This window comes from Anarrhichthys ocellatus, unplaced genomic scaffold, assembly GCF_004355925.1.
Source record: "Anarrhichthys ocellatus isolate YVR2014 unplaced genomic scaffold, GSC_Weel_1.0 scaffold27, whole genome shotgun sequence".
Taxonomy (NCBI): Eukaryota; Metazoa; Chordata; class Actinopteri; order Perciformes; family Anarhichadidae; genus Anarrhichthys; species Anarrhichthys ocellatus.
Window position 1 is genome coordinate 426,529 of NW_022280057.1, and position 24,802 is coordinate 451,330.

The window sequence follows — 24,802 nt, forward strand, 5'->3', positions numbered from 1 at the left end:
TATGGTCCCACCCTGGCTTAGGGGTTGAAACCCTGATCCAAGAGGTTATTGTATCATAATCCACAAAGATTCCTGTTGTTCCTTTAACAACAGGAACAACAAAACAATTCCACATGAAACCGGCAAATGAGGACTCATCAGCTGTAGTCATGTTCTTCCCCAGGCAGTTTCCCGTGCTGTGTGGTAAAAAAGATGATTAGAGAGGACGGAGCTACAGATGTATAGGCAGCAGGGCTCAGGTCACAACTTAAAGAGCTTCCCCTGCCTTTCCTCTGCTGCTGGCTCCTGTCTCCAATCAACCCTGGGTCTTGTCAAATCTTTGGCCCTGTGACGGTACGATATGAGTTCACAACCAGCCCCAAACAACCACCAAGGTTCCTGGGAACAACACCCGCAGTAGTCTGTGGGTCATTTCGCACGCACGCACGCACACACACACAGTAACGAGTCCAAAACCTCTCAAGCCTGTGGTGGTTTTTCTGAGTGATAAACGAGAGCAGCTGATGAAGGGAAAAACAGTCTGAGTGAGTGACACAATCCCGGCCCACATGTTTCTCTGACACATGACATTTTAAAGGCCTTCCTCTGTTGCGACCACCACTTGCTGACTTTTTATTTTTTATTTTTATCTGGAAATTGTTTTCTGTCTTTTGCTCTTTTCTGGTGTAGAACCTGCAGCTGCTCGGGGCCACAGCGATAGAGGACAAGCTCCAGGATAAGGTGCCTGAGACCATTGAGACTTTGATGAAAGCGGACATCAAGATCTGGATCCTGACGGGGGACAAACAGGAAACAGCCATTAACATTGGTAAGAGTCAGACGTGCAAAGTTAGGAGACTCGCAAGGGGCCAAGATATCTGGATATTTTTTAGTCTCTAGTATGCTCCAAAAACACTGGATCCTACATGTAATAATAATACAACTCAATTGCATGATCATTAGAACCCTCCTGCCTCCTAAATGCCCACTTTTGTCAAACTCTACACCTCCTGCCGGTAAAGCAGGCTCAAAGGTAAACCAAGATTTAGTCCAGTAAACTGTTCTTCATGTGTAAAATTGGTGGTGTGCCCCTTTTAATGTAAAATAATTAGCATTAAAGATTGCCTGCATCCACATACTCCCATTAATATTTGTGCACCCCGACAAGCCCTGCTTGAGCTCTTGGTATCAAACCAAGTGGAAAGTCACTGGTGAACCTGATCTGCGTTGTTCACCAGCCTCTTACAGGTACCCCAGTCAGTCCTGTGGTCGTTCTTCACCAAAGCAAGACAAACAACTGACAAGCTGAATGCTTCTCTGTCACACATATCTAACAGAAGCATCTGTCGCAGAATGCCAGATGATGTATGAGCACACTGCACTGACATGAAATAAATAACATTGCGTATGTACACAAGGAGGCAGCTCTCAGGTATCTGGTTCCCCCAGAGGTTTTAGCCTCGCAGATGTTAGCAGAGAGGTGAATGAGTGAAAATGTCTGGTCCACTAGATTCAGTTCAGTTTCCTTAATTGTACATAATACTACAAGCGGATCTACCTTGAATACAGCCTACATTTAAACACGGAACCCAGAAAAATAGATATGAAAAGTACCTCCGTTTGTGGCTCTACCTACCACTGTGGCCTGACTGAATCAGCCCTTTGTGCCCACCGTGCCCAGATGTGAGGCAGCTCCGCAGAAGCACATGCTCACTAGAAGTATTTTTACAGGACCGCCGTTTAACTATGTTGCTCTGTAAAATCTCTGCTCAATATTGACTTTGTTTTTTTACTATTTTCCTCTCTGAAAGACGATCCCCATTGCCAGGGTTAATTGTGCAAGTTTTGCCACATTTGACTGATGAATTTGGCCCATCACATTTAGGCGTTTCCAGGTGGCCTGAACCACCCAAATGCCACACTTAGTGTAGGATATTGGGCTTAAATATAGTGGAGGTCACTTATTCTCACAAATGAACTAAATTGAAGCACGGCAGATGCGTTTGATCTGAAGCTGTAAAGACTTGTCATTGTTTCAGTTTGTTCCTAGTCCTGAACGCTCATGACTTAATAATGTACAGTAACTACACTGACACTTACTGTCTGGCCACCGGAGGAAAGAGCCATGTTTGCTCTGAGAAGTGCTGTGAGTTGTTTGTTGAGGGGAGTTAAACATATGTAATGCTTAGGACAGGTCAGAACCAGAATTCAGTGCAAGGAAAGTGCCCGCTCTTCAGCTTTTTGGGAAATACAACACAGTTTAATGAAGGTATTGCAGATGAGAAGCACATAAACAATGAGCAGAGAGACACACAACCCCTTATCTTTCCACAGAAGTATACCTTCCCAACTTCACCTTTTGCAGTCAGTATTATCATGTCCCCATTCTTTGTTCCTCCCAAAATCTAGAGTTCCCTCTGTAGCCAAACATTGTGTCTTTACTTTAATTGTTGCTCCTGTTGCAACAATTGAGATAACCGTGACTCGAGTGTCCCGGTTACACATTCCTCGAGTCCTGTGGGAGCAGTGTTTAGTTCCGCCTGAGATCGAGAAAGGCCAGGAATCCAACTTTCTCTGGTAAAATAAAAAAAGGGCACTTTGGCCGCAGCCAAATGAGCTTAAGGTAAACACATTAAGCGGAAGGGCTGTGGCAGGAACTGACAAGGGGGAAGGGAGTAGGGACAGTGTTGAGATGGGGAGACATTTTCCTCACATTGGCAATTTTTTGGACGTTTGCACCTTTGCACTTAAGAAAACAATCTGCCAGACCCAGACCCCAACCGTGTTTGGTTTTGACTCGGGAGGTGAAACCCTCTCATTTCCTCATGCAAGGCCCCTTCTGCGTGTACTCTCTGTGCATTATTGTGTTTGACTGTGGCTGTTTTTGTGTGTTTTGTGCACAATCGTATCGAAGTTTCACTCACAGAAAATGCCACCCATGTATTCACAAACCATGGGCTTTGTGGTAACCCCCTTAAAGAAACTAAAATCTCTTTCCAGACAGCAGCAAAGTGTTGAAGCCCACAAATATTCATGTGGTTATGCCACAGATGGCAGCCTTTTCATACAGCCACGGTTTTCAACATTTCTGTTTTCCCCAACGGGAGGCTCCCTCTACCACCTTGCTGGTGACCCAGAGCATCTGTCCCAGCCAAGAGCTGCGGGGAACGCTCCCCAGAGAGCCGTGTTTGGTAACTCAGAGTTGTAACTGCCTGTTAAAACAGGAAACTGACAAACTCTTGTAAACCAAACTCATTAGTCATGTCCTGAGACAGAGGCTCTGAGCTGTAACATTTTAATTGGTGTCCCTTAAAATGTTGCCACATATTGTAGTGCCCCTTATTTGTTTTCTTCTTTTATTAAAATGTTTTGTTTTAATCTGTGTGTGTGTGTGTGTGTGTTATTGTGTGTTTGAGCCCTAAGCACATAAGTTGTCACGCTAAAGGGGGTTATTGAATCGTATTGATGTCGTAATAGAATTAATTTAAGTATTTCCTTCCTACCTACGTGCTTACTTTCCAGTCTTTTCAAGTCTATACGTTTGAAGCAAATTTAGAAATGAATTTAATTTTCTTGTTTTTCTGTTTTTTTTGTTTTTTTTGTAGGACATTCCTGCAAACTACTGACCAAGAACATGGGCCTGCTCGTGATCAATGAAGACACTCTTGATGTGAGTTTTTTGTATTTTGCTTATCCACAAATTAACTTCCATGCATACAGAATTGAAAAACTCACAAAAGAACATAAAGCTCAAAATGTTGTACTCGGACCGTTTGTTTTTCTAATCTACACGCAACTTTTTTTTTTTTTTGGGTCGTCGTTCAATCAATCAATTTCCAATTTCCAATCCACATGTCCTTGTAAAGACGTGCATGCATGCTTCTCCCAGTATTTTCATAATATCTGACTATCATACAAACACACTTGATTGATACAGTATGCATCGACAGTAATTCCCATGTCCCCTTTGTACATTATCTGCAAATCATATCTGTGTTTGCTACATAAGCAGCAAAGATGCATTAGAGGTCAAGACTAATAAATCAATACAAATAATAAATAAAAGGGTGAATACATGACATCATGACGACATCCTTGAGTATAACAATCCCCTGATGTCATCACCCAATCCCTGTGAAAAATACTCTTGAACCTGAAAGGTTGAAGCCACAGGGAGCCTTCCAACACTCAGAGCCACCACACATCACAAATCTGCCTTTAACATCTTTAAGACACCCTGCAGAGAAGTCTGTTGACCCCCCCGGCAGGAGGGCCTTGTCTGTTGTTTCTGAGATTGAAAAGGGCAAGTCCATGCACTTCCTGCAGGAGAAAGCTAAGCAGAGGAGGCCACAGATGGAGGAGAAACCCGACTGGGTTTAGTCTGTCGGACAGGAATGAAGGAATGGTGAGAAGAAGCGGGTGAGGGAGGGAGGGGGGGGTGTGGGGTGATGATGGACGGCCTTCACTCTGTCACCCGGTCGTTAAGCATGATAAATGAAGTCGAGGTAGAAATTTGGGGTCGGTGCATTCATAAAGCACGCCGACCGGCGCTTTGAAATGTCAGCTCTCATTCCCCTGTGGTTGAACAGATGCTTACATAAGGCAGTTTGTTAAAACGCAAAGGGAGTAACCTCTCCACCAAAGACTGAGGAGGCCCAGTGAGCGGAGGACCAGGCGGCAGGGCTGGTAGCTCTGAGCGTTCTTGTGCTGCGAAAGAGAGTAATTGGAGCATGTCTTCCCTCTTTGCTGTGTTTAGAAATGTTTATCAAAGCGAGGACAAAGTTTTTGACATCCTCTGTACTAAATCTTACTAGAAGTGAAATTCCCAAAGTGAAACTTGGTCTCAAAGGTAGGATTAGGTCATTTTGAGCAGCTTTGTCTTCCAGTCGTGGTGTTTAATCATGTGAAGAGCTAACGGCGCTTATTGAGCATTAGTATATTCATCTTTATTAAGTACAGTCACAGATAGATGAGGCTTATTATTTTTATTTTTGTATAGAAAAGGTTATTCGTCTGTGTTTTGATTATTACAAAACGCTCAAAAACAGATCAGAAAATCAACAATATATAAGTCCAAGTGAAAGTTGGATGGGAAAATCATGATTTATAATGCAAACACACTCTCAGGTGTCTTCTCAGTGAGCTGCCGGTCATTAAAGTGACAGAAAAGCGTGAGTCCACACACTTCTAACTGAGCTGGAATGTCCCCTTTGTGGGTGGGTCCAAGTCTATAAGACAAATGATGACATTACATCCATACAAACGTCCAGATTCCACATCACGAGTGTCACGTCCTGTTGGCTGTATCACTCAAGGGTCTATATCCACAATAGAGCTCAGTCTTTATGGGAAGCGCTTGTGGATTTGTGAATGGACAGCACATACCAATTCCAAAGCCAAACACTAGCTAGTCACATAGGCTAAACTGGTCATTATAGCCATAACAAAGAGGCTTTAGGAGGAGACATGTAGCATTAGCGCTAAAATTCCTCAGTGGAAATTAGGGGAGAAATGGCCGCCCTAGTTGAGGGAAATGGTCAACTTTGCTTATGTGATGAAGAGGTTCTGCCCCAAACGGAGTGAATTCTTTCTCACACACGGTATACTGGCTTATACAAAGTGAAATACAGAAATCACGACCTGACCTGTGCTTCTCTCTGTCTCTCTCACACACACACACACACACACACACACACACACACACACACACACACACACACACACGCCTGCCCACTGCTCACCATCTCATGCTGTTTTACAGACGCCATCAGAGATGGTTAAGTCCTCGCAGCTGCTTTCTGCTTGTATCCTCTTGCTCAGTTTCTCTCCTCTGTTAATCCATCATCTCTTTCTCTGCGCGTCTCTCACTCTCCTCCTCGCGTTGTGAAACGTAAAGCCCCTTTCTCCAAATATTTCCTTTAAGCTGGGGTTTCAGAGTTTTGTTATGCCAAGCGAACGCTGCCTGGTCCCCCTGGTACAATCTGACTGCTTTGACATATCTGACCTCAACACCAGGCCGGACCCCTCCCTCCGTCAGCACCGCTTACGGCCACCATTTTATAACGATTACAGCTGTTGGAGCATCTGCATGACACATTATGTTTGATACCTTGCATTGTATCCGCCAAGTTAGGTCTGTCTTCTATTTAACCGTTTGCACCTGTACAACTCTACCGCACTGCCATTAAGGATATTATTTTACTGCAAGAATTTCTATGCCAAGTTTTTTTGTAGTAATACTATATTTTTTACTTTTTTTTTATTGAAAATATACATGTATTACATACCTCAGAAAATGGATACACAGAAATTGGTGTTATTTCCTAATGGCTTCACCATATGTGGGGAAGATGATTGATTGATGAATACAATGATGATCTCACCACTCCATCCGTCCAGTCCACATGTCCTTGTACCAGGACAGTAAATCCTCTTGTCAGTCTCATATTTAAGGCTTTTCATCATCACTCATCATCATAGCTGTATAAGCAAACAGGATCCATTCTCAGAACTCGTCTGTGTTATCGCCTAACAGCCATGGTCTGAGTTTTATAAGCATAAGAAACATAATAAATGTAGTGACACAAGTAGTGAATTAAATTGAATGCACAAATGGTGTTTCATTGTTGGACTTAAAAAATGCATCATACAAACAGAGAGGAAGACTTTTCTTGTATGTCCCGACTACAGTAGATGAAACATTAAATCTTATAGAAGATTACAGGAGGGGGATCTTACTGTGGTTCAATATCAATCACTCTTGTTCTCCATGCATCTCATCCTTTAGATTAGTAAGTCCTCATGGTCAAATGAAAAAGTGTTACAACTAACAAAAACATTCAAGGACAGTTTGTTTTTATTCATAAAACATATCATAGCAACTTTTAAACCCAGAAATTTCTTTGGAAAAGTTTCGACTTGGAAGAAAAAAAGATGTAATGAAGTAAAATAACATCTGCAATTATTTCTGTATGGAAGCACTGAAGTTCTATATATATTTGTTTTCTTATACTCAATCATTATAGTGTTCTGTCATCTGTGAAACATCTGAATTTACTTTACATACATTATAAATCTGTTTTTCATAGATTTTTGTGTGCACTTAATTCATTTAGCCTGGATAACAGATGGTATTATTACAATAATAGTATGAGATTTAAAAAATTGACAAATGCCTTTAAGATATAATAATAATAATAATAATAATAATAATAATAATAATAATATATAAATTAATTAATCATAATCAGCTTGCACAGTAGATTCTTGAAAACCAATCCACCAGGACAAAAATAGCTAACATTATTTAATAACGATACATATCTCCTCTAGCAACTACATCACCATAGGCCTGAGATTGTGACTAATTACACTAATTAAACTAACGTTCATGGTGTGTTTTTCCATCGCACAGAGAACAAGGGAAACGCTCAGCCACCACTGTGGAATGCTGGGAGATGCCCTCTACAAGGAGAATGACTTTGCTCTCATCATTGACGGGAAGACTCTGAATTACGCCCTCACATTCGGAGTGCGACAGTACTTCCTGGACCTCGCCCTGTCCTGTAAAGCTGTCATATGCTGCAGGTAAGATTTACTCCTGAAACAATAAAATGAACCAGGGACGATAAATTCCACGGAGCAAAATGACAGACGATGTTCTTTACTGCCAAGACTTTATGTACCGAATCTGTTTCTGCACTTGGAAAAAAAAACTACACAAAATAGTGTGTTTGAATACTATAACAGTACTTTTTCAAGTATCCACTTTAATGCAACAGATCAAAAAAGTGTTTAGAGATTTAGAGGATTTTACAATGATGTAAAACAGAGAAATAAAGCAAATCCTCACAAATGAGAAGCTAAAATTGAGTAATGTTTTTACTTTTAAAATGACTTAAAGTGAAGTATTATGTCTTTGCCAAAAAGGTCATTGGGTATTTTATGGCAGCAGTTCAAAAAGCGTGAGAGCTGTAAATATAAATGGCAACTTTCAACATTATGCAGGTACACCGTTGACCTGCCCGGGCCACATAAATAATAGGAAGTACTTAAGTACTCAAGCAACCATGACTCGGTCTGGGGCCAGAAATCAGCACCATGTTTTCAGAACAACAGCAAACCTTATAACTCTGCGCATTACGTAAAATCTTTAAATTTGTTTCCTTCACGGCTACATGCCTTTGCCTTGTGCAAACTCTTTGGGCACTAAGAGACACCAGGAGATGAATGAGGCCCCTTAAACCACGGAGAACATAAACATTAACAATTTCACAGCTTAGGACAGACATGCAGTTTACGACATCATCTCTGGAGACCCCCAAACCGCTGGTACACTAAGAAGAAGCTCCTGTGTGGGAGGCTACAGGCTTTGCTGTCTGTAAGGGCATAGAGTTAAGTTTGAAGTCTTGTAAAGGAAGAGTTATAAGATGTGTCACAACCATCACCTAGTGATTGGCTTCACTTAATGGACCCGGTAAGAAAGCTGTTACCGGGTCTCTTCTAGAGGAGGGGGGGAATGCATCTCCCAGAATATAACAAGTAGTCTTTATAGTGGTAGGGCCCAGTTCCCCATGCTGCCCTCGTCACTGCCAACTTACCTGTTGGTACATCGCCTTAAAGTTTTCATTTCGTATTGTATTACAACAGCACAAAGTAGATTTAATCAGCAGAAAAGGGCACTTTAATGTCAAAGTGAAAACAGATCACCTGTGTCTAGTTGAGGGGTTTCAATTGATTGTAGTGTAAATATACCTGTATGTGGCAGGAACAACTTCAGGTGAGTCCGTATGGTGACATTAAACAAAGGAGCACTCCAAGCATCTCAGCCAAATGGTGACTGAAAAGCACATGTCAAGGCGATGGATACAAAAATGTAGCCGAGTATCCTTTAGAGTACAGTTGAATCAGAGAATGGCACAGCTGTCAATCTGCGTAGAGCAGGCTGTCCCCAAAAAGAGAGTAGCAGACTAGTGATGGAGGCCACCTTGACTTATGACAACTCTGACGGAGTTAGAAGCTTCAGAGGCTGAGATTGGAGACAGTGCATACAACAACAGCTGCTTGGGTGCTTCGCTTGTTCTCTTTTGACTCGTCCAACCAGCAGGAGTTAGTGCAGCAACAGTGACACAATCCCTCACTGGCTGCCCAGTCAAGTCAGAGACGCACTGCAGCTGGGCATTTCTTCCCTTTGTCACCAAGGCACCTGCTCTTTTGTAATATTTTGCACAAAATGCCCCTATGTTTATTTTGAGGTTGTTCGCACAGTTTGGCAGCACTGTCTGCGTGCCTCAACCTACAATTCTACAAAGTTAAGGAAGAGCATTGGGTTTTGCCAAGTGCTGATCTCAAGAATAGATATTATTTTATGCACGCCCAAATTATACAGCCCAATACTGGGAAAACAGGAAATAGAATTTCCTGGACAAGACGTTCTTGAGGGTTATGTTATAATCTAGCATCAACTCTCCATTGTAATTCATACGTGATGCTTTGTCCTTTGCACTGCATACTGTGTAGCACCAATTTGACCATGACTGGCACATTAATTGCACTTTCTGATGAACACAAACCAATTTGTAATTTCATTAAATACCCATTGTGTAACATTCCCTGCGCTACTTTTTCGTTTTAGAGTATCTCCTCTTCAGAAGTCCGAGGTGGTGGAAATGGTAAAGAAACAAGTGAAGGTGATCACGCTGGCCATTGGTGACGGTGCTAACGACGTGGCAATGATCCAGACCGCTCATGTCGGTGTGGGAATCTCAGGCAACGAGGGTCTGCAAGCGGCAAACTCCTCCGACTACTCTATTGCCCAGGTGAGCACAGGGGCGCACACCACGAAAGAAAAACGCAACATAAGGATTTAAGTATGTTTAGATTACATTCAACTTTATTGTCATGTTGCACAGAGTACAAGGAAATGCAGTTGTTTCCTCATTAGTAGTTGGAGATGGAAGACATAAGTATGTATATATTTATAACATATGTGGGACCTTTTTCTGCTATTAATTATTTAATATGCATAAATTAACATTTACTGTATGAAGTAGTTTTGACAGCTTTGTGTAACTTTGACCTGATGCCGTCCCTTCTGTCGTCAGAGAGAAATATGCCAAAGCACTTCAGTAGCACAGTTTGATTAAATATGCTGCTTAACTGCTAATAATATTCGGACAAGATTTGAGACAATCTTCAAGACTTATAACGTGTAAAATCAAAACCTTAGAGAAGTTATTTCTGTTGGAACAAAACATATTCACACACTTACACTCTCATACCTAAGCTTAAGTATGTACATACAATGAAAACCATAAGACGAGATGACCAGATTCGACACTGTTGTAGTGTTAAAACGTGATTTGAACTTCATTAAAAAATTCTTTGCTTTTAAGCTGCAGGCGCATGTCATTAATTTGGCAGCAATGCACTGAAATTCATGCCCATCCTCTAAAAGTCAGATTCCACAAATTGTCTATCCTGTTGTTGTCATCTCAAGTGTTGTATGCATTAGCGATAGCTTGGCACATTGTTCCGAATAACAATAGGTCATATGTCTGCTAGGGCATTAGCTTATACAGTGGAGTAGTAACACCTGTTAAACAGGCACCTGATGACACTCAACACCCAACTTAACTATACAGAAACATATCCTACTCAAAGCTACTCAAATACATTCTTAATTCCGAGTAACCAGTTTGTTTGAAACTCTGCATCGATATCAGATACCCAGAAGCAACAAAAGCCATGGAGTTCCTGTCTCATGGCTCCGTTTCTACACGGCACACCACTCAGTACATCGTGTTTCTATTACAGCCACGGGGCTGGAGAGTATGGGAAACCAGGAGTTGACTAAAACACAGTACGCTCTCTGTGCTTCAGTATGCAATTACCATTCAAGAGACTTGGGTTGGTCTTAAGTGCCCCCTTCAATCTGCATGACACGCAAAAGTGTATGTCTTTCAAAGACAGGTGGCCTCCTGTAATCCATTTAGGTTGTGTCCCAGCATCAAATTAAATTACACTTCCAGTGGTGTTTTCCATATATTGGCGTAACGGAACATTAACCGTAATTTGCAAACTGAAATCAATCCTGGGAAGTTGTGTAACTTGTTTTTCTATTCCTATACTATATTAATGTTCTGGAGTATCAGATGAGCTCCTTGCTGCTGTTGATTATTTGTGAGTAAGTTTCTAAGATTTAATACTTGAAAGCTTATCTTAAGTTATCCGTCGAAGCAGAGAGTGAAGAGGCTTCGGGCCGAGGCTCCTCTGCTCTCCATCTGTCATCAGCTCAGGTTTGTGTTAACTGATGTTTGATCCGACCATCTGAGGGGTCAGACAAACTGTGCTGTCGTTTAACCAAAGAATACTGTGGTAATGCTGAAAGACCAGAAGGCCTTCAAATAAACAGAATTGTGTTTGCTCAAAAATGTGACTTTAATTCTATTTATCCAACCTCCTACTCTGGATTTAGAGACATTCAAAGAACTTTTCCAATTGTTACATGGCAATAGGACGCAGTGTAGGTTGTGAGATTTGTATTAGTCATTCACTGGCAACTAAGATGAAACACTCAAAGTTCTGCTCCAATGTAAGCACACTTATCAGCCAAAAATTGCACTGAAATTGCAAGTTCACCACGGCCCCTAAATGGTAGTGTAATTATAAAGCCATTTAACTATTACGCTGAGCCCTTTGAGACCAGTTCCACCATATGAACTGCTGCATTTTCAGCAACTCAAAGCGTGATCTTACAATCTTTTACGAGACATTTCTGGAATGTGTCAGTGAGAGTCTTTGGCCACAATGTCTCATAAGTCCTCTGCTGGGGGATGAGGAAACCCTGCTGCTGTCTTTAATCTTGAAGTTGCTGTTAAGTGCTTCAGTGTTCCAGCACTGATCTCTGATTATGAGGAACCATGAGACAGTGTACTGTACACAGCCTTTTGCTTTTCATTCATCTTGTCATTTCCTCCCACACAGTTCAAATACTTGAAGAATCTGCTGCTCGTCCATGGAGCCTGGAATTACAACCGCGTAGCCAAGTGTATCCTGTACTGCTTCTACAAGAACATTGTCCTGTACATCATTGAGGTAAGGAGCTCTCAAGGCTGAGAGTCGTGCAAGGGTCTGATCTGAATGCAGAGCATTGAGATTTTTCCACATGGCATGATTAGGTGTAAAGGCAAAGATTCCTTGTTAGAGTTTCCATGTTTGTATTTCTGGTGACTGGACCTTCACATTACCTGCCAGTTGGTGCTGCTCCTGGGCGAATAGTTTGAGTTTTGACGTACCTAGACACAAACAAACTGCAGACTCTCTCTCTCACACACACACACACACACACACACACACACACACACACACACACACTCTGTTATGAAGGGAAACTGCACCTAGTCGTAGTCTGCCTTTCAGAAACTAATGCCGGTGTTTGGATCCTGCTCCACTCTTCTTTTATATCAATGATGGTTAGGAAGGTTCGCACACATGTTGCTCCCAACATCGGTCTGCTGGTGTGCGGTAGGTTTGATGGCATTTGACACGTACCAGACCCAGTACTGATTGCAAGTTCAGAGCTATAACCGAGAATGACCAGACAGGTTAAGTGCTTCCTATCAGCAGCAGCTTTATCATAAGGAGTGCTCCGATGTTTTGATCTACCGGCCCTGCACTTGTTTGACAGAAGCAGCAACTTTGGCTCCACATCTTTGCATCAAAAAGTCAAAATCAGAAGTCACTACTGACTTTGACCCACACGACACATCAGGAAGTTTTAATGATGAAATACACTGCTGTACTGTATTTTATATACCACTCTTGTGTGCTTGTAGGAATAAAATATGCTCAAATTGCAAGTTAAATGCCAGTTTCTCTAGTACTTAGTTTGTTAATTACGTAGGAACTTTATCAGCCACAACGTAGAGAGTACAAATGTAAAATAGAAACAAGACAAGTAAGGACATACATAAAGAACAGAACATGAGAGAGACCAGAACAAAAGAAAAAGAAGTTACTCAGGCATTTGAAGAATTGCCCCCCCCCCCCCCCCCAGTCTCTACTTATGTGGCTTGAGGGGGCCCAGTAGCCATAGAAAGCAAGTGATTTACACACTTCCTCTGCATTTGCGCTGTGAAAAGGGGACAATTCGCTGAGTGCTCCCTGGTCCTGTTATGCACTGGTAAAAAAGGATCAGACACGTTTTTAAAATATCATCACCACATAACTTGTCACGGAAATATGAGCACTTTAAAGTTCTCTTCTGTTCATCCTCTTTCTGTGACACTTGACCTCTGATCTCATTTTAGTTTATATACCATGGAGAATCCGTAGACTACCTTTTACATTCCAGCATGTCTGCTTCTGGCTTATTGTGACCTGGAGTGAAAGAGGGCAGTGGGTCTCTATCCAGGGTAGAACTGCAGTTACAGGAACTGAAACTGTTTGATCATGCTACCCTTTTCCAGAAAAGGTATTAAAAAAAAAAAAAAAAAAACAGCTATGAAAGCAGATCCAAAATGAAATTCAATTTGCAGCTAATTTAATTTTCTGTCTGCAAAAACATTACATCAGACTGTGTTCAGATGTTGACATTTTTTCATTTTTCATCCCTGTTTTTAACCATGTTAAAATAATTTACTGTTGAAGTCTAAAAGAGGTGGCGCAACTTCTGATATATAACTTTAACATAATCTCAAGACTGTCCAGACCCCTCCTTTTATTCTCATTTTTAGTCTTTGCCCTTCATTTGAATCATAACCGTCACATCAATACCTGTTCAGAATGCCTCTAAACATTGTTTGTCCTGTGTTTATGTGTGCGTGTCCAACCACATCTGCTCTTTGAAACATACCAGGTCCCCTTTTCAAAGCAGTTTTTTTTCCTACAATTGTAACATAAGTTCTATAGTTCTGTATGCAGGGCGAGCTTCTTTCTAGCACACCTTTTGTTGCTCTCTGAAAACATAACTCCCCCTCCCCCCTGTGCTACGCTCCTTCAGGGGATCCAAGTAGATAACGGGACATTTCTTCACTTTTAGGCTGCTTCAGTATTTCAAATGTCCCTGTTTTGTAAGACCCTGACATCTAACACACCAGCAGCCCCCCCCCCCCTCCCCCGGGGTATGAGTAAAAGCTGCATTTGTTGCACTAATAGGTTTACTTTTGAGCTTGCATGTTTTTCTCGTCGGCTCACAGGCTACCTTGCAAGGAGAGCATCAATGCTGTTGACAGGAATTTTTACTTTTTTGTTCGGAGCACCATTGTCTGGTACAGTGTGTTACAATTTGAATACCAGGACTGTGAGTCTCTGTGTTTAAGCCTCTTTTCGTCTCCTTCTCTCCACTGGGTCTTTGGATCTTTTTAAGAGACATAGAGTAGGAGGGTGAAGGATTCTACCGCTATTGTGGAAGACTTGAATGTGAGCGCAACTTAGGCTGAGGCTCTTGGAACAGTTGTATGATCATTCAGGATTTTCTGAGGGTTAATTGTGAGTCAGAAAGTAATGCTGTCTCTCCAGTGAATGATTGACCGACAGCTGGAACTGCTTCACAGTGTTTCTTCTGGCTTTCCTGGTGCTGTTGATTAAGGTTTGCGTTCCTTTTCCTCATCAGTTAGAGAACAGTCTAACCTTTGATCACGCTTGAAACATGACTATCTCATTGTAAAAGGCAGTTATAATTACTCAAAACATTTATTAAACAATGCTGCCCAGTGCATGACGGACTTTAAGCAGAAGTCATATCTCCTACTTTGCTACAAATTACACCATTAACTAGAGAACGGGAGTGAAAAGAATTGAACTCGGCCACATCCAAGCTAAGAGACCTTTCCAAAGGAAGCCATAGCAACTTCATTCAAATGACCCATCCAGCTGGCCACTCGTGTTTGATTGACGCACTGCCAGGGTGCTACAGAGGGGCCTGATGGACAAGTGGCATTTATGAGGCAATTACATGAAAGCTCATTCAGTGCGGCCCAGTGAAGTTAGAGACGGCTCAGAGTTGCGGAGCAAAGCTTGCCGACCATTGCGCGCTGAATGAAACCACAAAGGACGTGCCTGGCATTGTAAGGCTACTTGTGTTTGTAGCTCCACATATTTCCAGCATATTTATCAGCTCCTTCTTTATGTCCCTCTTCATTCTTTGCTTGCTTTGTGTATGAATTCTATTAGCAGTTCTGCAGCGCTAAGCTTAAGAGTATCAGGACTCACATTGTTGAGGACAAATGTCACGCTCCCCCCGCCACTTCTAGAGCAGGCCCGCAGGGCTCTGGAGCAGCCTTGGAATCAGTGATTTTTGATTTGCTGATGAATATGCAAGAAGTCCTCTTATCGGCTAGCCGCTGCCCAATCCCCCTTTTCTTAACCGCCGCTTCCCTCCATTACTGTTTTTCATGATGTGCAGTCGGGGAGAGAGGCCAGCCACACCCCTCCACTGAGTGGCACTCAATGAGGAGAAGAAAGGGGGAAGAAAAATCCTGCCTGGTACTTCCCCTAATGAGCAAATCAATGCATCTGTCCCTCAAGAGATGGGAGTGGGAGAAAAAGAGAGAAGCTATTGGGACCCCAAGGACCAGGCCAAAACACTCACACAGAGGCAGTTACCACATGCTATGAATAGGAGCCTTTTTAACTTAGCACAACAATATATCGGCCCAGAGCCTCTCATTGGGCTGAGCTGTAATTAATTCAGCAGTTTGACCTACTCGCTAGCTTCTCGCTACCGTTGCATGAGCCACGCTAACGGTTGAACCTGCCTCATGGCTTCATCTACACATGAACCATCGCAGCGGCATCTCAAAGTATTTTCAGCAAGCCAAGACCCAAAATCACCTAAAACTATTCTTGCCACTGCCAACAGATGTACCGTATACCTCCTGATTCTCAGGGTTACAGGGCCACATGGTCCCAGATTTGAGAGAACATCCCATGTGAATTTGAAATGAGGCCCCCGCATATAAAGGAAACAACATCATGGTAGAGTGCAGCTGATGGAGAGGAAGGCTGGATCTGTGATGGGTGGGTGTGTCAGAGAGGGGCAGGGTCTAGGGGCACAATCATAAACACAGGCCTTCTCTATAGGCAGCCACCCCCGCCACCTCACCAGGGGAATGAGGGCTGTGTGAGGGGGGACGGACAGACATTTGTTTTCATGCATATGCTTACACGATTAAATGGGAAGGGCCAGTGGCAGATTGATAGTGGTTGTGTAGAGAGGGGCAGCGGACTGTTGGGGGCCCTCAAACAGGCTTTGTCCCAATCTGAGAATTTGTAGCAGTTCATGCCTTCATAATGAAGTTAAATGAAGCGAGGAAATGGTTGCTTGGCCATGGCCAAAACACAGCACCCCTAATGTTACCGAGACAGATCTGGCGTGAGCAAGAGCTGGTTCTGGACCACGAAGTGTCAAACTCTGATTCACTGTCGGCATAAGAGCAGTTTTTAGATTGCGCATGCAGTTTTTCTCCAGAATGTGTCAGGCAAATCTGCTCTACAAAAATAAAGAAATCAATGCCTGCCATTTTTCCTTCTACATTCTGTATTTCAAACTTCTCTACTCGCACGCTAATATAGTTCATTAACTATACCTGGCTCCTGTCCTGGTCTTAGAGGCATTGTTTTGTTTATACAAGTATGACCAGTCAAGATACGTGATAAGCCTCATCTCCACCCAGCATATGTTTTATATTACCTCTGTCTCCCTTTCCTGACGCAATATATCAAAGTCTCCATCGTTCACAGTCCCACAGCCCTGACTCTGCCCCTATAACTAACCTCCTCTGTCACCCACTTGTCTTCAGATAGATCAAGGGGGGAAATAGTGGGCTTGATATATGTTTGTAGGTAATCCCGTGATGAATCCAGTCTGCAGTTTGCATCATGGAGGTGGCATCTGGTGGTCTAGGCTTTCCCACTGTCACTCATATTTTTTTTTCTGATTTGTTCTGTTGTGGCCTCTTTCTGCCTTTCCGTTTGAAACCTGTACGCACTTTTAGACTAATGTTGATCACAGGGTAGCACTTCAAACAAAGCCACATTTGTTCGAGGATCATTTTAGTTACATTTGCTTTTTTTATTTTCCTTACTCCCATAACAAACAGTTTTGCAAGACTGCATCACTCATGCAATGATTTTAAAGATATTTTAGCAGAAGCTTTTCGCTCTTCGACGTTTTTCATATTGTAAGACCCTGCAGTCTCCTTCTGAAGTCTCTGTTGTGATAAGAGAGTGAAGAATGTAGTGTGACGGAAAAATGGATTGTAAGTCTGTAGACACAGCGAGCCCATCTCAATTATAGATGGTACAATGGTAACCACTCACCCTCACTATCACTAATGGAAAGCATATACTGAAAGGGCAATTAGAAAGACTACAGTGATTTAGTGTTTTCCTCATCTAGTTTGAGTGAAGCCTACAGTATCAAATTCATGACTAAGTGACTTACTGATTACAACAACAGAAATGAGAGAGTGAGATGTGAGTAAATCAGATCTGTGATCATTGCTTTCTGTTCTTATTTTCACTGCTCTAACTCTTTCTTTATGTGAATTTATTTTTTTTTGTCTCCCTTAGATCTGGTTCGCATTCGTCAATGGCTTCTCAGGCCAAATCCTATTTGAACGCTGGTGCATCGGCTTGTACAACGTGGTGAGTGTTGATGAAGTTTACTTTCTAAAGAGCCCACTTTGACTTCTTTATCCCGCCGCACTCCGACGTAGGACTGATTTGCCGTGGTGCCCCAAAACTGATCCCTTTATTGCGTGACTATGTCATCAACGTCTTTAAAAAATTCTTCGTTATTTATGACCTGTTGTCAAGACCATATTCCCTCTGTGCTCTTAACTATGTACTGAATAAGAAAGAACAACAGCTTTGCTTGCCCCGAAGAGTGTAGTTGGCAAGGGCAGCACGTTTGAATGATAAAAAGAATATGAGGAATGGAGCAGCAACTGAGCAGGCTGCTGATGTAGGGGGTCCCTCAGGGCTTTATAATGGAACCGCTCCTAATGAACTCATATTTCATATCTGTCATGAATTAAGTAGAAGCAAAACATGCGCATCTGCAAGTCTGATCTTTAATACCATGCCGCAAAGCCCACAAGAAGTTGATATGTAACTTTAAACTGTTTACTAAAATCAACTCAATTCAATAAACAGAAATTAATGAGGGAAGTGTTAAGTTGATTTTTCTGCACATTCATTTTTTGGAGGGCCAAACTGTCAAGTGAGAAGGATATTTCGACAGCCCTGCCTCTTGCATTCATTCCATAATAAACCACCTCCAGTACTGTAGGGGTGGGAAGTTCAGTTCAGTCTTTTACTTTATCCAAAAACGGAGGGAATTCCTACGGCTCGGTGGGAGTTGTCGGAAGCAGTGGGCTGAATCCGCCCGTCAATGGAGATCTTCCTGGGCCTGGCTCAGAATAAGAAAGGAGCCCATTGGAGCATGTCCTGTGGCCTGCTGCTCCTGCAGACTCCCATTCCAGATGGGGTTTCAGGGAACTCACACCAACTGACCCGCTGAGCCCCCCCCCGCCACACAATACCATCATCGCTCCCCTCTCAGCAGCTCCTATGCTGAGCAACATTACAACACCGCTAAGAAACCACACATTAGCCAGGCTTAAATACCTGCTTCTTAGTCGAGAGCATCGCAGATGTTTATTGGAGATGGGTTTTGCATATGAACAGACTTGAGGCATGACGAATCAAAATAAAAAACCCTGAAGGGTTTTAAGGTCAATGGTTTTCAGTGATGTAAAATAAAGAAAGGGGAAAGTGGAGAACAATGTGACGCAAACTCTTCTTTAAATGCAATATATTGAGATGATGGCAGGGATGAAGACAAATCTGCCATAATTAGACATTAGATCCAACTATTTACAACGTGCATACACAGTAGTTTTATAAATCTGGTAAAGTTTGTAAAGTGATTTTGGCTTTTGGTCGCATACATATGTTTCCTGTAATACCTAGAGTACATGTTTGGTTGGTCAGATGGGATTGAAAGCTCTAAAGAATAGTTTGCACCTGGACTTTTTGAGTTGAGATAATTTTGTCGCACACAAAGATTGAATTTTTAGACAAGAGGAATTTGAATGTCATCTCTTCTGATTTCAGAACAATAAAGGAAGTGATGGTTTGTGTGGGTTTCATTTCTTTGAAATTTAAAATATGTGGAAAACAATAATTTACCTCTGATGTTGATGTTTCTCTGTGTGTTTCTCTTCTGCAGATCTTCACTGCTCTGCCTCCTCTCACTCTGGGAATATTTGAGCGCTCCTGCAGGAAAGAGAATATGCTGAAATACCCAGAACTCTACAAAACCTCCCAGAATGCTATGGGCTTCAATACAAAGGTAGCACTAGTTTCTATCACATTTTTTTTATTTGCACATGACCAGATTTAAATACTGTCGGAGGACTTTTTATTTTCACTTTGGTGTTTTTGTTGTGTTGTCTTGAGTACTCTCCTTTTAAAATCTAGTGACTATTGTAAGCAAATATTTGTCAAATTTAGTACTTGGATACTGAATGGACTTGGAAGATGATTTTATGTTCAACTTCTAAAAGGGGAATTTTTTAATTTTATACAGCTCAGCTGGTATTAACTGTCACCAAACAAACCTGGTAATTTTCCATTGTATCTTTTAAAATTAGGAATTAATTTCGTGCTCCACCACACAAATGCAAAGGTCAAATGTTTCATCTCTTGCAACCAATTACCATCAAATTAATGAGCGAGATGTTGTTGTTCAGGACTGATGCATCTCCCGTCACAGTGACCTGGCAGCTGCAGTCAGTGGGTCTCCAGTCGTAGACGGGTTTGGCCTGGCTTGACCTATTCTGTCTGGTTATATGGGCTGTCCGTTAGCTTTCCCCCGCTGGTAATAAAGATGTCTCCTCCTTTCTCCATGCTGAGCCAGAGCCCTGGACCCTCCTCACAGGCGTGGTGACCTGGTTAGCACAGGGTGGAGGTGGATTAAAGACGGATTGGCCATGGCGGTCAGGGGCACGGAAGGTCAGATAGGTCGGGGAGACGCAGCAGAAAGAATCGTGGAAAGGAGGGAATGGAGAGAGTGTGCTGTCATTGTGTGACGGCGTTTGTTGCGGAAAATTATGCAATTTGTTTAAGTGAGGTAGTTGTTTGTTCTGAGAGCAAAGCTGTCAGATTGAGTTTAACCCCTCCAGGACCACACTGACTGTGCCATGAATGCATCTTCAGTTTCATTGAGCAAGGACTACTTCTGTTAAAAGGGACGGAGAGAGAGAGAGAGAGACACACAGCTGCAACGATAACTTGTGTAATTTGTTGGTCAATTCACAGAAAATTTGTTACAAGGAACTTTTAACTGGTTATCAAACTTAATATTGAAGCCTCTATATGACAGACATAAGCAAACACGACCATCAGCTAGAATATTGGCTTTATGTACTGTATAAAGTTATTCTTATTTACCTGCAAAATCAGAGGAAACGATTTATGCCACGCAGGTTCAAACTCCTTCAGCTTAGTCTCAGTGACCAGCCCACTGCAGATAGACCCAGATCCGGCTTTCTTGCCACCTTGGACCTGCAGTCGTAGCTCTGGCGGGAGTTGGAGAGCTCTGCGCCCGGCAGCAGCAACTCCTCCTCCGGCCGGGGACAAGGCCTTGTCTCCCTGCACTGCCAGGCCCCGCTGGGAGCCAAAACCAATACCACACTGCTGGAGGCCCAGGCCGTATTGCTGGGCCTGCTGGAGGGAAAAGAGGCACGGCAAAACCAGAACAAGGAATGCGCGGGCCAGACTGTCGGGCCCTGCTGCAGTAAAATGAGAGGTTTTTCTGAAGGGATTCTGGTGCCCAGAACGCTTCCGCTTTTGTCCACAAGACAGAAATGTACAGAAAATGAAAAGTCCTAGTTGTTGGTCTCATTTGGTTTGACACACTGTAATGGGTGGATGTTGTCAGTAGATATATTGTCAGATCAAAGCGATATCTGTCCTCACAACTGCTGATTTAAACGTCGAAAATTTGGTTTACAGGGTGCTATAGGGTGGATTTCCCTCCATTAACTTTATTGAAGACTGCCAAAAAAGGGTCACAAAAGTATGTGTCTGATAGTTAGAAGCAAATTAACCTCAATTTAGTTTGGGCCACATTTTCCAAGACCCATAAATGATGACTCGGCCAGGTCAGCAGGTTGTTTTTGCTGGCTTGTCCTCTCTTTTCCCGAGATATTTTCCTTGCAGCTGGCCCGAGGCGAGGCGAGAAAATCCAGCAGGAATTTGGCCCCTCGAAGCCTGTCTTTCTGCACGCATGGCTCTTTTGTACACAACAGATACTGTCTTTGTGAATTAAAGCTGTTTGTTTTGAGGTGAAAGACGAGAGTGACTGAGGTCGTCAGAAACCCGAGGAGGGGCTTCAACTGTGCTGCCTGTTCACTTTTAATTACATATACCCGACACTTGAATCACTCGAATAAACCAGGCTCCCCTCCATGGGGTCGTCATTACGGTAGTTTACCAGCAACTATCACCTCTTAAACAGCACTTCCCTCTTTCTCTTCTTACCTCACTGGTTCAAAAGAAACAGGAAGGGGTTGGCAGTTCTGGAAATATTTGGCTCAATATTAATTACCAGCATTCATGTTTTGTTTTTTTTGGCAATTAGGACTCCCACAAAGGGCAGAATCGTTACAGGACAGACCGGGCATTTATTCATGGGCGATCCCGAGCAACTTGCTGGGATACAAGGGAAAGAAAGAGAGCAGGGTGGCTGGAGGGGTGAAAGTGAGGATCTCACCGTGAAATGATTATGAACATTTATTGATTTCATTAGCATTCATTACTGTGGAGGGGAAACTAGGGCTTGTTTGCACCCCACAGTGTTCGGGAATGGTAAAGTCGAGGAGGAGGGTGGAAGAGAGCTGTGCTTGTCAATGGGAGGCTAATTGGCATAAACTTGATGTGATTGTAACATTAGTGATAATTTAGCCCACATTTGACCACAGAGGTAGATGGGTGGGGGTTGTTTCAGTGTATTGGGTTTTGTGTACACAGTGAGAGGGTGAGGTAATCCTGGGGGGGGCTGCTATTGGAATTTGTTTGGTCGATAGGAAAGGTGAGGAGGTCGTGCCACAGAGGCCAAGGTGTATGACAAAGACTCATAGTCGAGAACAAGACTTTTTCTTTCACCGTCTGGCTTTACTCCTCTTCTTCCACCATTTTGGAATAACCCTGCGCTGTAAAGCAGTACGAGTGGGTATTCTAAAATGACTCAAACCTGCGGAAATCCCAAGAAATTTCCATTGTGTCTCGAATAAGCCATGTTTTACGTTCTACTGACAGATTTGCTGAAGTTGTCGAAAAGAGCTTTTGAGAAAGCGAGCCTCTAACTTGTCGTCTGCCAAGAACCGATGATTGAAAAGAGGCCAAAGATTAAAATGTGATGTTTTTATTTTTCCTCCGTCAGCCGTTTACTCTCTGGGTTTGATGAATTTTTCAGCTCTCACAAGTAACGCCGCCGTCTGGGTCAGCACAGGGAGGAAAAGGGGGCACAAAAGTGGAGCGTTTTTTTGGCAGAATAGATTTCACGGCTGTTTCATGCTACATCGCCCATTAGTGTTTTGTTTGGCTCTCGCGTTGCATAATGTAAATTTGAAACAAGGTGGTTTTGGAGTGGGAGTATTGATTTAAACAACTCATCCAAAGTCTGCATGCTTGCATACACAGACACAGATTGCGGTCCACACCACGATTTTCCAGGCCCTTAATAATTACCATGAAAACAGTTTAATCTCTGTCAGGTCTGTCACTCTCCTTGCGTGTGCTTCTAGACTGATTTGTGCTTGTTTAAACTCTCCCATCATTTATTTCTACACCAGTTAAAGTTCTCACATGAAACGGCCAAAGCCTACTGAAATGTTATGAGAGGAAACCGTCACACTAGCGGCACATATATTAATGTTGTATAATGTTCTTATTGTCGAGGCGAGGACCGATATTTCACCGTTTCTTATGCTCCTTGTTTTTTGTAATTTTTGTTTAATATGATGAAAAGAATTAGAAGTTAAAACCCGCACACTGACGTTGTCTACTTGCCTTTCACTGCTCGTACACACACTCGGCAGCCTCTCTCTCCCCCATAACACACACAGAGAATATACAACGTGTCTGTCAGCGGGGTGGCCATTCAGCAAGGAGGCCCCGACAAAACCGCCACTTAGCCTAGCGCTGGGCTGGCACAAAGGGCCCAGGTCAGAGGTCACTTGGAAGGCTGGAGCTCCCCACACCCTTTTCTCATGCTTTTTTTTTTTTTCCTCTCCGTCTCCCTCTCTCTTCTTTGAATCTCCTGCCGCCTCCAACCCCCCACCCCTCTCTTCCTCCTCCTCCATGCCTCTGTCCCCTCCATCCTTCTCCCCTCGTTTTTGCAGGTCTTCTGGGCCCATTGTCTGAACGGCCTCTTCCACTCCGTCATCCTCTTCTGGTTCCCCCTTAAAGCCTTCCAGCATGGTAAGTAGCTCCCAGAGAGTCGGCCATGGCCCTCGGTGGACCCGGTGTATGAAGAGGGAGGACAGTCAAACACACATACTTTGTCTTAATTAGTTCTCTCTTCAACCGCCCAGTCATGAATTACAAACATGTGTGTGCTCGGGCAAGAGCGACACACACTAACAAGCGTACGTTCATGTTTGCACCAGTTCATGTGTGCACAGCATGACCTGCTGAAATGCTTTTGCGCACAGTTATTCGCACTTACTTCATTTCTATAAACACACCACTCGGATTCAAACTTTCCAGGTGATTGTTCAGTGCAGACAATGATGGTTTTCATCCAAATAGACAATGATCAGTCTTTTTCCGTGCGCAATTATTTTCGAATTTGATTCACGACCACTTTATTTATCCGGATAAGGTCAATTGTGCATGTTTGTGCACATTAAGATGCAAGGGTTCTATGTGCGAGCGCAGAGAGAATGGGGATCTTGTGGCTTAAGTCTTTGCTGGCCAGAGCAGAGGACCACACAAGCTTGTGCCTGCTCTCCACACAAAGGCGCCAAGCCCCTTCACTCTGACTGACAGGCTGTCAGCAAAGCCTCAGCCCTCACAAGACATGCGACCAGCCGGAAGTAAAAGGAAAGGGAGCCTCTCTCTTTCTTTCTTTACTGGCAGCAGTCGCACACTGCTGATATTTTAGCCTCGGCTCAAACACACGCGGGCAGTTTGAAGCAACATGTCTGTTTAATTTGCAGTTAATTTCTGTTTTATTCATTTAGGAAACACTTCTAACTTCTGTTTTAGGAAAGTCTTCTCAGCGGATTGGATTCCAATTTAATGGCAGAATAAATAAACACTTTCTATTTCAGCAGTGAATTAGCCAGAACTTTTAATTTCTGACCATGATTAATGCACACCAGTTCAGCTTCTCAGTGTAACTGATGGCTCCTTATAGAAACACTCTGTCCTTATAGTTGCGAAAGACAGAATTAGCATTCCAGCCTCTCTCAAAGGGCAGTAATGGAAGCAGCATTAGACTGTGGTTTTCACTTCACTTTCCCATGTCCCCTTTTATATCCGAGTCTCTAAAAGAGCATTTTGCATCAAAGTTCACACTCGCATGTACCAAAAGTAAAATCCTTCATGCGGTCTGGTTGTTTACTCTTTGGACCACCTAATGGACCTCTGTATGAAACCCAGGGGCTGAAAAGAGACAGCTTTGGCCCTAAAAGCTTCTGTTGTTGATTACCTTCACAGATACAGTTTTTGGCAACGGAAGAACTCCAGACTATCTCCTCTTAGGCAACATGGTTTACACAGTAAGTGCACCAATCTTCTTGACAGC

General features: G+C 42.9%; 1 protein-coding gene across 4 annotated transcripts in view; it reads left to right on the forward strand.

Annotated features, from left to right (window-relative positions):
- atp8a1 (ATPase phospholipid transporting 8A1) overlaps nt 1–24,802 on the forward strand; it is a 92,782-nt gene that overhangs the window by 52,123 nt on the left and 15,857 nt on the right. For all 4 annotated transcript variants that reach the window (XM_031862722.1, XM_031862724.1, XM_031862725.1 and 1 more), the window contains 9 exons: nt 670–808; nt 3,585–3,649; nt 7,394–7,566; nt 9,614–9,797; nt 11,965–12,075; nt 17,554–17,628; nt 19,217–19,339; nt 23,394–23,472; nt 24,715–24,776. In XM_031862722.1, the coding sequence (XP_031718582.1) occupies nt 670–808; nt 3,585–3,649; nt 7,394–7,566; nt 9,614–9,797; nt 11,965–12,075; nt 17,554–17,628; nt 19,217–19,339; nt 23,394–23,472; nt 24,715–24,776 (1,011 nt within the window). The remainder of the gene's footprint in view (nt 1–669; nt 809–3,584; nt 3,650–7,393; nt 7,567–9,613; nt 9,798–11,964; nt 12,076–17,553; nt 17,629–19,216; nt 19,340–23,393; nt 23,473–24,714; nt 24,777–24,802) is intronic.